The sequence below is a fragment of the Myripristis murdjan genome, chromosome 15 (genome assembly GCF_902150065.1).
Source record: "Myripristis murdjan chromosome 15, fMyrMur1.1, whole genome shotgun sequence".
NCBI classification, from domain to species: Eukaryota; Metazoa; Chordata; class Actinopteri; order Holocentriformes; family Holocentridae; genus Myripristis; species Myripristis murdjan.
The window spans coordinates 28,897,123-28,909,882 of NC_043994.1; the positions used below are offsets into that span (position 1 = coordinate 28,897,123).

Genomic DNA, 12,760 nt, shown 5'->3' on the forward strand with positions numbered 1-12,760 from the left:
CATTTTTCCAAACAGAAACTTGATTTGACATTTTTCAGCAAGGTAAGCAAGCAGAGAGACAACAACTTAAACCAGTGTTCCCCTACTTCCCCAAAGATGCCATTCACCCAGCTTTGAAATCAGTATTGGCGTATTTTGGTTGTTTCCTCTCTTAGAAAACTGCTACAGTGCAGAATCCAACCATTCTGCAGCGGCCAGTGGGAGCCAGCGAAGCAGAAAACAAACCAGCATGCTTAGTGGGGGAATACTGCTCAACTTGGCAACGGCACGTCACAACAGTTATAAGGAGGGGCTAATACTGCCACAATTCAAGCATCTTGTGATTGGTATCAAGCACAAGTGTGCCACAATGAAAGAACTTACCTTCACATTGATTTCTGGGAAGAATCTTCCATCTTGTTTTGATAACCGTTTCCAGAATCTGAAGAGCATAGTACTGTAATGTGCAATGACAGAGCAGCATTAGAAACACACCGTTACAATAACACTGAGTAACAGGCATTGTGCATTTTTAATACAAACCAAAAAACGGTTTGGCTATGAACTGGACCAGTCTGTAATAGCTTCTTTCATGTCTAAATTGGACTGGACTGAACCATATCCTTCATGCAGTTTTTGTAGTATGCAGAGCATTCATATTTAGTTCCTTTTTTAAATCTCTACAAGCAATAAGCTGGAACACTGCAGAAGTCCTGCTGTTTCTTCCAGCATCACACCAGAAAGCAAAAGACAGTAGACAGATAAAACAATCAGTTAATATATCTCGGCTCTAATTGCTCCGAGGCTGAGTCTAATGGTCTTGAAGATATAACACTGTCTACACATTATGTGTTTCTCTACCAAGTATAGAGAAATTGTAAGACTCAAGTTTTCCTTATTCTCAAACAGAGATCATGGTTCAATCCAAATCATGTCCAACACAGGGTGTGCCTAATTAGAGTAAGTCCTGATGTCCCCTTTAACTGGTGTGTCTTGTAAGGAACAGCAAGACCAACCACAGGTTAAGCCCTATGTTAATCCTTGAGTGCTCTATAGCCAACTATGAAAACAAAGATTTTTAAAATTATTTTCATAAGTCAGTGCACTTATTTATCTACTGTTACTTCAACTGTTTCAACTGTAGGGATCATCGATTCAAGATTACAATGATTTAAAAAAACAAAACAAAACAATGAATGAGATGCATTAGAGGATGTTATTAAAGCAGGAGGTGGGGGTGGGGGGTCAGGTCAATAATTTGCTACAAACAATGGATGCTGGGAAGATTAAAGGTGAAATCCCCTAACTGGCACACTGGCTGCACACAAATAACAGGTGTCATTTGTAGCACAATAAACAATTTCTGGAGAGTTTCTGTTTCACCTTTAATTGCCACGCTGTACACAAAAACACCACAAGAGGTAGAAAGAGAGAAGCTATCGGCAGGTGAACTGCCAAATGCCTTGCAACTTTTCTTTGCTGCCAAAAGTACATCATTAAAAGGTTTTGGCTGAAGTTTTAAGGAGAAAAAAGAGGGGAGGGGAGTAAGGAGGAAGATGCACTATAAAGAGGGGTGGGGGTAGAGCCATGATCCCTACAGGTGAAATAAGAGTCGTCAGTAGAAGGTCTTTCTACAATCGGTCCTCCTGACTGCAGCCTGCACCCTCCCTCTGTCCAATGAAACAGATGCAATAGAAACGGATGAACAGAATTCAGTCAAAGGGAATTTAAAAAGGGTAGACCTTGTGGAGGCCTGCCGTCAAAGCCTAGCTGTGTCAAGATGCACAGGATGACACACCCCTTTTCTTCCTATTACAAGCCATAAACATAACGGAACATTATGATTAATATCAAATAGTCACAGCTTGAATTAATTACATTTCTTCACATGTTATCATTATTGAAATGATAAAGAACAAAGCCAAATGTTCTTAAAGTGCTTTTAAATTATGCACTTTTAAAAACAAAAGAAACAAGGTGAATACAGAATTCAAGGTGTTTACCTTTTTTTCCTCTTTTCCTCTAATGCCCTCATTTTTTGGCAAATTACAAATTTAAAACTACAACAAATACTGTTGGTAGATGAACTCAGACATTAGTAATGAAATGTAAGTGTTAAAAGCAATCTTACAGGCAAGCAAAAAAGAAAAAGGCAAATGTCATCAACACTTTGAGGAAGTCTTAGATGCATTGCACTCTCATTATTTCATACTGAAGTACATACACTTTCCATGGCAGGGCATTATACTGTGACTTGACAATGAATGCGGCTCACTAATATTAAATAATATTGCCAGTTTTTTTTTTTGCTTTGTGAATACAGTTGTGAGAATCCCTGACTGCTATTGAAGACTGAACCACTGGGTTCACTGTTCACAGGCAGTTTGCTTTATCAGCTGTATCGGTGCAGGGGAGGGGCACCATGAGCATTTAACTGCAGACACTGGGGACAGGATCCTAAATTAAGGACCTCTCATATAACAGATGAAAGAAGTGGGAAAATAAAGGCCTACAGAGACTTCATTTCAAGACTGAAAATTGGTCCAAAATTTTAAATGATGGGACTTGTAGGTTCAATAATAATGGTTGAAATGAAAGAAATACATTCCCATCCAAATCCAACAAGGCAAAACCTTAAAAGGCCTGTTTGTGATTTAGATTAGATCAATACCACAAGGAGTTTACACGCAAAGTTCACTGTCCCTCTGTTAGGTTCCAGCAGAATTTATTTTATCAAAAGGAAGGAGGTCCTGCATAGCTCAAAGGGTACAGCATGGCACTAACACCACTAGGACTCAGTGTTTGGTTTCAACAGGGACCACATGCTCTCACAGTGTGTGCACATCCAGGGTACTGTAACAGGGTTTCTGCAGAGTTTCTTTCCAGAAAGTCTATTTCAAAGCTTTTTTAAAAATGTTTTAATGCTACCAAGAATGCAATACAGATCTGATTTAAGAAAAAACAAGAAAACAGAGTGGAGTAAATGATGACTTCGCAATCCAACACAGCAGAATCTATTGTAAACACAATGATGCAAAATAACATCTCTGGTTAAGAGACATGTCTAAATGCTTCCAAGTGCAAAGTGGACTATAAATGCTTCAGCTACTCACACTGATGGATAATACAGTGCACAATCAAGAAGTGTAAAAACTCAGTGATGTAGTTTTAAGACAAAAGACAAAGAAGGGGCTATTTTCAGTTGATGAACATCATCCCAATAGGAACAAACCAAGGGAGGAGCTCTTGGCAGTAAAACATACATACATATGACAATGTTTACTACTTGCTGTCCTCCAGCCACTGCTATAGAAATTTGCACTTCCCCATTTAATAATGTTAGTGACCTTCTTTGGCTTCCTTTAACTGACAATGGTGGATTAGTTAACTTGCCATCAAATCAATGAGCAGATGTGTTGACCTGGTTGGATAACTAACAGTCAACATGTCCTCTGTCTGTGTTTACAGTCCTTTTCAATGGTTCCACTTGTTCTCTTAATTACCAGTCAGCCTTACTGGAAATTACAGAAATTTAATGTGTAATTATGCTATTGTTAAACCTGGGTGCTATCTTTACATCATTTGGGGTCTAAATGATTAATAGGGACAAACATTTTTAGAACAGGTCCAGTATTGAGCAAGACTGCTTCGGCTGGCAGCCGCGAAACAGGCTGCAATATTGGGGGCAATTGCGCCTGTCAAAGTACGTTTACTAAGTGCTTGTTCTTGCCATTGGCAGGCTCATATTGTTACTATAAGTGTCTGATATGAAACAACCAAAGTCTCCCTGAAGGAGCAGTCTCACTTTGAAATCTCGCAAGTGAGTTGCTGCAGGAAGACAACAGTGGAAAAATTAGTGAGAATTGAAAAGAGTAGTGCTGGACGGGAAGATGAATAACTTTTACATAACATTAAGCTATGCTTATTATTACGCATATTGTATTGTATTCAGACATTTAGCAGTGCTAAATTCCTCAAATGAAGGGTGGGGTGGGACTTTTTTGTAATGCAGCAAAGCCCTCTGTATGCTATGAACATAAAAATTTACCAAATGACATTTGTACATTCAGTATGTTTCACCAGACCATACTATGATCTAGTGTTGTGATTTTTTTTTTTTTTTTTTTTTTTTTTTCTGATACCATACATCTCTTCCTCAAAGCATAAAGATGTGTCTTTCCACCAATGTTATCTAGACTGAAGCAAGCTTACTTTGGTGTTCATGTTCTGGGAGAACTCCAGTATGGTGTCCACTCTTGTCCAGGCATCTGGGTGCTCTTTCAAGTGTGTCAGCACCTCTTGTGCCATTCGTTGCTGTAATGCAGAAATGAGTGCTCTTAAACGTAAAGTATACAAGACAAAATATATATCCTGATGGGTCCTATCACACGTTGTACAAAAATGGATATCGTCATTTCTAGCCTTGTTGGTGGTGCTGTGACAATCACTGACCATTTTGTAAATTTGTCACTGCCAGGCATAGTCCTTTAACAAGTAGACCAGGACAACCTATTTGTGGTCAGGTGTTGGATAAAAGTAAACTTGAAATATGCAGAAAAAAATCCTGACAAATACCTTGACAGAAATTACATATATTTTCCCATTTGTTTCAAAAGGTACTCATTTTGTAATCTCCTGATATATACAACCCAGATCCAAAAAAATACCTTACAGCACTTATAAAACATTTTTTTATCTGCTTCATTCCTTACCTGTGGTCCCACCCCATGATATAGACAGTTCACCACATTATCCAGCAGGTTGATATCCAGTTTCTGGTTGAAGTCCAGCAGCTGCTGTGCTGCATGGTCTGCTAACATTGTCATAATTGCTGGCATAGAGCTCTGCAAGGACAGGAGAGGGAGGGGTTGGTGAAAGCACAGAACACTTTCAACAGGCAAAGTCATGTGAACGGTGTGTTTAGAAACAATTCCAAACAGCTGACCATGTTACAAACACTCCCTACGCCCCACCGAAGCTCAGTCACTCTAATTAGTTATGCTCATGTTGTCACAAGCCTAACAATGTCCAATAAGTGCAAAAAGTAAAAGAAAGCTGTGTCAATTGTTCTTTTAGACTGTGCCATATTGCGCAATTTGGCAGCAATGGACGATAGTATTTCTGTCTGTGTCAGAAGGCAGGATTTAAACCTGGGACTCCTGTAGCACAGCCAATTTAGCTATTAATTCCCTAATTAATTATCTCTTAATTAACTTAACTGAATTATCTCATCCCTCTGGTTTGATTCCCAATACATGAACTATATAAACTCGCATATCTCAACAAAAGCTTTGTTTAGGTGATAGTAAATAAGTATAACACTATTGCTGCACTGCCACAAACTAAGCAAAACCTGAACTGCAACAGCTACCACCTCATGCAAGAAGCAAACGGCAATGTGTTTCACCAAGCCTCTTAACAATGTACTGCGCACTCATAGTAGTTTCTAAATTAAAATCGGCAGACAGCCCAAACGGTCCAATAGGTTCTTCTAAGAGCACTACCCGCGATCATAATAAGGTTAACCGAGCCACGTGCCGGATATACTAGGCGACGTCACGTTGTTTACATCTGCAAGTAAGGAGAGCTCACTCCTCCAAACAGTGACCGCGAGGAGGCTGCAAGCGGCGGCTGTGCAAACCGAAACAATGAATGGACGCCACTCACGCAAACAGCATGCACAAGCAACCGCCTCACAGAAAACTGCTAACGCTGATAAGCACTTAAGCCATTAAGGTTTCCAATAACTTTCCCCCCCCCTTTTTTTTTTTTAGCAGGCTAGTTAAGGTTAGAGACTGTCCCCCTGACAACCAGGCAACGCTTCAACCACTCCCACCGAGGAGACGGTGGACGGATGGCGCGCACACATCAGTTTTACACAGTATATCATAATAAAAACATAAATGCAACATCACTGTTAAGACGAGAGTTGTCAATTTATCTTGCAACCCGCCACGACACCGGCCAACGCCACATGATGGGAGTCCTCTTCCCAGTCATAACTTGGTCGGATTCTACTTTATGGACGCGTGATATTCCGTAAAATAAAGTTAACGCTGGCTACTGCTAAGCGCCTAGCAACATCAACTTGACATCCGCTCACATCACGCACACGAGTGATGTTGCCGTAGTGGGAGAGGCACGGATTTAATCAAAACGCCGCTGGATTTGTTATTTATCTGCAATGCCACACTCGGAAGACGCACCGTCGATGAGATATGCATTAAGTTAGTTATTACAGCAGCTTCTCTTAAAGGCTAGCTAACGTTAATCCTTACAAGTGCAACTAATGTTACCGTTGTGCTAAATGCTAGCTAGCAAGCTATCGGTGGCTATTCGCTCATGTCACTGATGTTATCCCTTGTATTATAAAACGTATTTTCAAAAAACACCATGGAAGACTAACTACATATTACACAGCCAAAGTAAAATACTTTGTAATAGCGTATAGAAGTGAACCCAAGTCATTATAGCATGGTTGGTTTGCACTGCAACCCAGTTACCTACCTAAAGTCCGAGGCTCTGACTGAAAAGAGTGGCGTTTGCCAAAAAAGATTTAAGATTATAATGAGTAATTCTGTGATCACTGTAGATTGGAAGAATATTTCCTATCTCTGCAAACGTTGACTATCTCCAATTCCAGCAATGAGTGATGTCTGGCTGATAAGAACCACAGATGTGGACTCCAAAACTACAATCACGGCAAGCTCAGGAATATGTCACTCCGATACATTTTACGAAACAAAATAAACCTTGATTCACAAATTAATTCTTTACTTAAATAATTTTGCAGCGGGGCGGTATGGAGATGGTGTGCCTGCGCCTCCTCTCCTCTCTCAAGCAACTAACTCGTAACCGGTTGAAACCGGTTCAGACTGGGAGATTCCATCTCGGTTTAGTTTTCAGCCGATGGCGCCGCGGAAAGTTTGGACTGCGGCTACGCCCACACCGCCCTGCGATTGGCCGCGTCTTTGATTGAGACTTCCTAGCCCCTATCCTATTGGTTGAATAATCTGTCCGTTTATTTCAATTCGCTCAAGCGCCCACGCTACTACTCCGCCCGTGGAGAAAAAGAGGGCAGACTCCCATGCAGAACGGACTTCGATGACTCCACTTAACAGAATGGCAAATAGCCCGGCCACCACTATTTTTATTACTATCTCTTAGAGCTGATGCATGTATTGCAATACATTTAACTACTCTGTAGTATCAATGCCGAAAACGTAATATGGCGATTGCCAAAGTCATGGCGTTTTATGCATTTATTTACACAGCGTCACTCGTGTGTGTTCTGCCACTTCTGAATTTGATATTTCCGGAAACAATAATAGGTGTTTCATTCACGTACAGTGCTGTGTTGAATGCTCACGATAAAGCCACAATTACCAATCCTTTGCCTGTTGCTTGTAAGCTGGTAATTTTCCACCAGCCACGAGTGGGAGTGGTTACATGATCGTGAACGCACGGGGTTAGAAAATGGACCTGAAGGAGAATTTGTCTCCCGAATGAGAAATATTGCACACAGAGGACATTAGAGCTGAATAATGGCAACGACTACACAGAAATCTATTTGCAGTATACCCGTTTTACTAATTGGAAAGCAATACACCCCTATGCGCAGCTGTCAATTGAGGATGCAAACATGACAGCGTTTTTGTTTTTTTTTATTTTTTTTTTCTGTCGTCACGTGACCCAGCGCGCTGCTTGATGGAAAAATACTGGATTTGGTGTGTAGTAGAGACAGTAGACAACCTAGTAAAGTCATTCAGAGAGGATTTTTAGAAGGGCGTTTGAGGCTTTGCCCAGCAACACTGCCCTTCATGTCTTTATGTTTCTGAGATTCTCATAATGCAAAACTGAAACAAATATAGATCATGCACATAATTTGAAATGTTCAGACAAGTGAATTACTCTTTATGCAGTGTCATCTCATTCATGGCTGGAGTGCATAACCTGTATTTGAGTTCAAAAGCAAATCATTATGTTCTTTCATGTTTTAATACTGCTCTTTGATGTGGGAATGCAAAATAAAAATGTGATCATACTTTGTGTTGCACACCGATCATCATAACTTAATGTAAACGCACCCTCAAGTATATTATGAGTGCAATTACATTATGAAAGTCACAGCAATTCATAATGTGCTGCAATGTCCATGGTGTAATGCAAGTCATAATGTGTTAAGATGCAGGTGAATCATAATAAGATCCAAGTAAATTGTTTCTGAAGATCATGCATTTTTTTTTCTTTCCACAAAGCAGCATATACTGCAGAATTTCCAGTCATATATGTAAGTTATCTATTACCTTAGCTGTTATGTTTATGCACTGTTGCCTTGCTGGTTACCTGAGATCCTTAGACTCTTTGAGGTCACAGAGAAAGCCAATATCTGAGCCTTTGGTCACAAACAAACACCATTTCAAATCCCTTTAGCTTTGTGTTTCATAAATGCTTAACACCCCATTTGTTTATCTTCCGGACTGTCACATTTCTAGAATCTCCTGCTCCAAGAGGAGGAAAACACATTTTACAGACCAAAACAAGTCAGCCTACTTTCCAGGAACCAGTCTTTGAATGACCTCTGTCTCAGGTTCAAGTTGACAAGAGATATAGGGAAATAATAGTTGATATTGTCAGTATTTCATATGCACCAACAAACTTTCTCACAGTCAGATCTCTCATGCTGTTTTCGAAAGTAAATAATTAAATGCCAACAAAAACGATGAGCACAGGCATGACAATATGCAAATTAGTGGGTGTGTGCGTAGGTGTGTGTCTGTGTGTGCAGTGGTGGTGGAGGTGAAGGGAGAAACTTACTTGGTGCGAATATTGTTGTTGGCCCAAGATCTCTCAGCTACAGCCCCCAAGTACTCATACTCCAGACAATTTAAAGCTTTTCCCCCATATAAAAAGGTGTGGATCGTAGCCTCAAGGACAACAAAATAATTTTGTTTCTGAAAAGTCAGCTGGCTTTGGGCCCTCACTGCACTGACTTTCTCTCTTGCTTCAGTGCTGGAATTCAGTGTTACACATGTGTGAGATTTGGAAGTGAACAACCTCACTCAGGATTAGGCTCGCCAAATCTTGTTCTGTCTGGTCGAGACAGGCCAGGCCATTTACATACATTATCATTGCATCACACCAGGGGGCTGACCCTTGTGTGCCAGTCAACTTAAAAACTTGAACTCCTTCCACAACAATCAACTCTAATTTGTTGTGCTGCTTAGCTCACCCTGTTCTGGTGTGGTTCTCCCTGCATGCTGAATGTTAAGTTAAGGCAAGAATGCCTGTCATCTCAAGAGGAAACGTGGGAACATTCTGTGTTTTTGCAAGTTTGTGCATAAGTTTGAAATGTATGATATTAACAATGTGACAACAAAAAGAAACATCATTTTTAGTCCGATGCAGGAAATGAATGTATCTGATCACATGGTTACTGGATGATACTTGATGATTCTGCAATAATTTCTATTTATTAATGCCACGGGAGGAAAACACACAATTGCCTGTAGCCTGTTACTCCAGTCATGTTAATGTGTAAACAAATAACAGCGCCATCCTGTGTCCCTAGTGTATGAAAGTGCAGAATCTGAAATGTAAGTCTGGTGCGCCCTCTGCTGGACAAATTAAAACCATGTGTTTGCCTGGACTGAATGCCTCCACAGCAATTTCACAGAAATAAAACTGAAAGTTAAGTCCAAGTCTATCTTTTTTGCAGTTGCACAATTCATAACGAGGAAAATGAGATTTAAATTTAACATGGTTCACATAAAAATGAAAAAAAAAAAAAAAAAACAAAAAAAAACAAGACATGACAAAATATCACAAATAAAATATGTATACATAAAACACAAAGCACACCTCCTACAATTCACATATGCAAACAAATGCATTCACTCAGACATTAGTCTCGCACAGCCATATTTTGAAATAGTGTTGGGGGAACTTGTTTTGGTGTTCCCTGGACTCGTTAAAACCCCAGATGATTTTATAGCTGTATCTCTTGCAAAAGTCATTAAATCGATATCACAGAAGCGTGTGTGAAGTGGAGTGGATCAGTATGTTTGTACACACTGGCTCAGAGGTTGTTGCTGTTATTGCTTCATGTAACAATAGGCATTTTGCAAGTAACACAGATAGCGGAATGGGGATGGCGGCGACTACAACCCCTGAGTACAACTACTTAGATATACAGAGTGTCATAACTAAAACACAATACACCAGATTTCACCCATGGGGCATCAAAGAGACCAATGCGAGAAGCCCATGTTGGCTCATATCTTAAAAGCAGGTCTGTACTGTAATGTGGTGTGAGGACATGAAGAGCCTTTGTAGACAAGCAGCTGAATATGAAGTTAACTGTAGGTCAGTGAAAGAACACACACAACACTCTTCATCAAGTTGAGATTTATTGAGAGCCCAATATCGCCATTTTCAATCTCAAAGGGCTTCACATGCACACGTGTTTACAAGAAACAGGACAAACCCCCTCTTATTCCAGGGGAGGGGAAAAAAACAACTAAAAAAGCTGAATGAGGAAAATGACACAAATCTTGGGAGGGAATACAGTAAGAGGTGACTTTGTTCCAGGCCAGACATATCTGCAATACATGACAACAAGAGTGAGCAAATTATACTTATTATACCTTTCCATTATACATATACATGTATACTTATACATAATACTTGTGAGGCAAATGGAGCACAATATGGCAGACTATGTGACAAAAGAAGAAAAAGCGAGCCTAACCCTGTCTCCACCTCCATCATTACCACAAGTTTCAATGATCTTGACATTGGCTACAAAATACGAAACACGCACTTTCTTTGATATCACAATACAGTGTCTTGCAGGGAGAGCGCGGTTGGAGTTGGAGTGCAACTCTGACTGTATTGTTTCAGCGGTTGCGTGGCATGGTTCCCTCAAGGCTGGACAAAACCAAGACAACCCCAAAAAGAAGCACTTATGTGGGCTTTGCACAAAGTTGCTCATCTTAAATAGCGGGTGCTGTCCATGCACCTGTCTCCGCCTCCATCATTAGCACAAGTTTCAATCATATTGAAACTGCAAAACAACCCACTCACCACCATAATGTGCCAATTCATACAGGCAATTGCGTTATGATGAGGGCCCAACCGCACTCCTGCCAACCCTTTGTTGATGCAAAACAATGCCACCGTGTGGCCCATGAAAAAGCTGTTGGTCTGCAGCAATTATTTCCAAGCAAAAGTTACCAAACAGCTACCCCAACAACACCACTTTCTGCTAAAAAAATACTGGGAAATGCTTGTGGTAAGGTGGCTATCATGGGACGTCATAAGAAGGTCAGTGCATATGTTCACATGCACAAGCTCTTTCAATGCAGAATCATACCCCAACTTCATAGCACTTTCTTTGATATCGCAAGACAGTAGCTAAAGTTAGAGTGCAATTCTCACTGTAGCTTTGGATATGTTTGCATATGCTGCAGTGTTCAGAAAAACAAGCCCAACAAGAAGCACTTTCTGAATTCAGAGCTCAAGTCGATGCCTGTGTTAGGGTAATTATAGTGACTTACATTTTATCATACGTTTTTATCATACATTTTATCGAGTGCAGATGATTACACTGCTGTTTTCAACCCAACCAAGACCCCAACTTTATAGCACTTCCTGAGTCTTGCAGGAAGAGAGTTGCCAAATTTGGAGTGTAACTCTGACTGAATGGGGTTTCTGGAGGACCAGCACAGTCGGTTGCGTGGCATGGTTCCCCCGAGGCTGGCCACAACCAAGACAACCCCAAAGAGAAGCACTTATGAACACAACAATCATCAGTGCTTCCATTTGAAGTTGTCTGGGTGCACTTCCATCCAAACACTACTTTGTGAAACAGCCTGGTCAGTTGCATGAGTCAAGTAAAACTACCAACACGTAGCACTTACTGAATGCAAAGCACAAGTTAATGCTCCAGTTAGGGTAATACTGATGACATGAATGAAAAAAATACTCCTCTCCTCTGGAGTATCCACTTGCTGAATGTTCAATGATGTTTTCCAATCGGCTCCTTCTTTGAGCAATGCAATTTTTTAGTCGGTTGCGTGGCATGGTTCCCTCAAGGCTGGCCACAACCAAGACAACCCCAAAGAGCAGCACTTATGAACACAACAATCATCAATGCTTCCATTTGAAGTTGTCTGGGTGCACTTCCATACAAACACTACCTTGTGAAACAGCCTGGTCAGTTGCACAAGTCAAGTAAAACTACCCCAACAAGTAGCACTTACTGAATACAAAGCACAAGTCAGTGTTCCAGTTAGGGTAATACTGATGACATGAATGAAAAAAATGCTCCTCTCCCCTGGAGTATCCACTTCCTCATTGTTCAATGATGTTTTCCGGCAGGCTTCTTCTGTGTCATAGCTTCACGCAGGCTGTGGAAGTTGTGGCCTTTGCACAAAGTTACTCATCTTAAATAGTGGGTGTTGTTCACGACTGATTTTTCTGGAAACCAGTGAACATATTCCACATGAAATGGGATAAGAAACGTAGTTTTATCTTTTGTAATGGATCAGAAATATAAAACAAAAAATTGCAGAATCACATGCAGGTAGATTTTTCTGAAAAGTAGAGAACATTTTGTTCATTAGTGGCCACGTGATATATATACAGTACAGGCCAAAAGTTTGGACACACCTTCTCATTCAATGTGTTTTCTTTATTCTCATGACTATTTACATTGTAGATTCTCACTGAAGGAATGAAAACTATGAATGAACACGTGGAGTTATGTACTTAACAAAAA

The 12,760-nt window shown here is 40.4% G+C and overlaps 1 protein-coding gene across 5 annotated transcripts in view; it reads right to left on the bottom strand.

The window, feature by feature from the left end:
* Positions 1-6,879, bottom strand: part of xpo1b (exportin 1 (CRM1 homolog, yeast) b) — a 31,788-nt gene extending 24,909 nt beyond the window's left edge. Inside the window, exons 1-4 of one of the 5 annotated variants that reach the window (XM_030070306.1) lie at positions 6,757-6,879; positions 4,692-4,823; positions 4,192-4,293; positions 364-436 (exon numbers count right to left, since the gene is read on the bottom strand). In XM_030070306.1, the coding sequence (XP_029926166.1) occupies positions 364-436; positions 4,192-4,293; positions 4,692-4,817 (301 nt within the window). In that variant the 5' untranslated portion in view covers positions 4,818-4,823; positions 6,757-6,879. Of the gene's footprint in view, positions 1-363; positions 437-1,721; positions 1,780-4,191; positions 4,294-4,691; positions 4,824-6,486 lie in introns of those variants that run through there. The other 4 variants (XM_030070305.1, XM_030070307.1, XM_030070308.1 and 1 more) reach the window with 4 other exon arrangements.
* Positions 6,880-12,760: the final 5,881 nt, after the last annotated feature.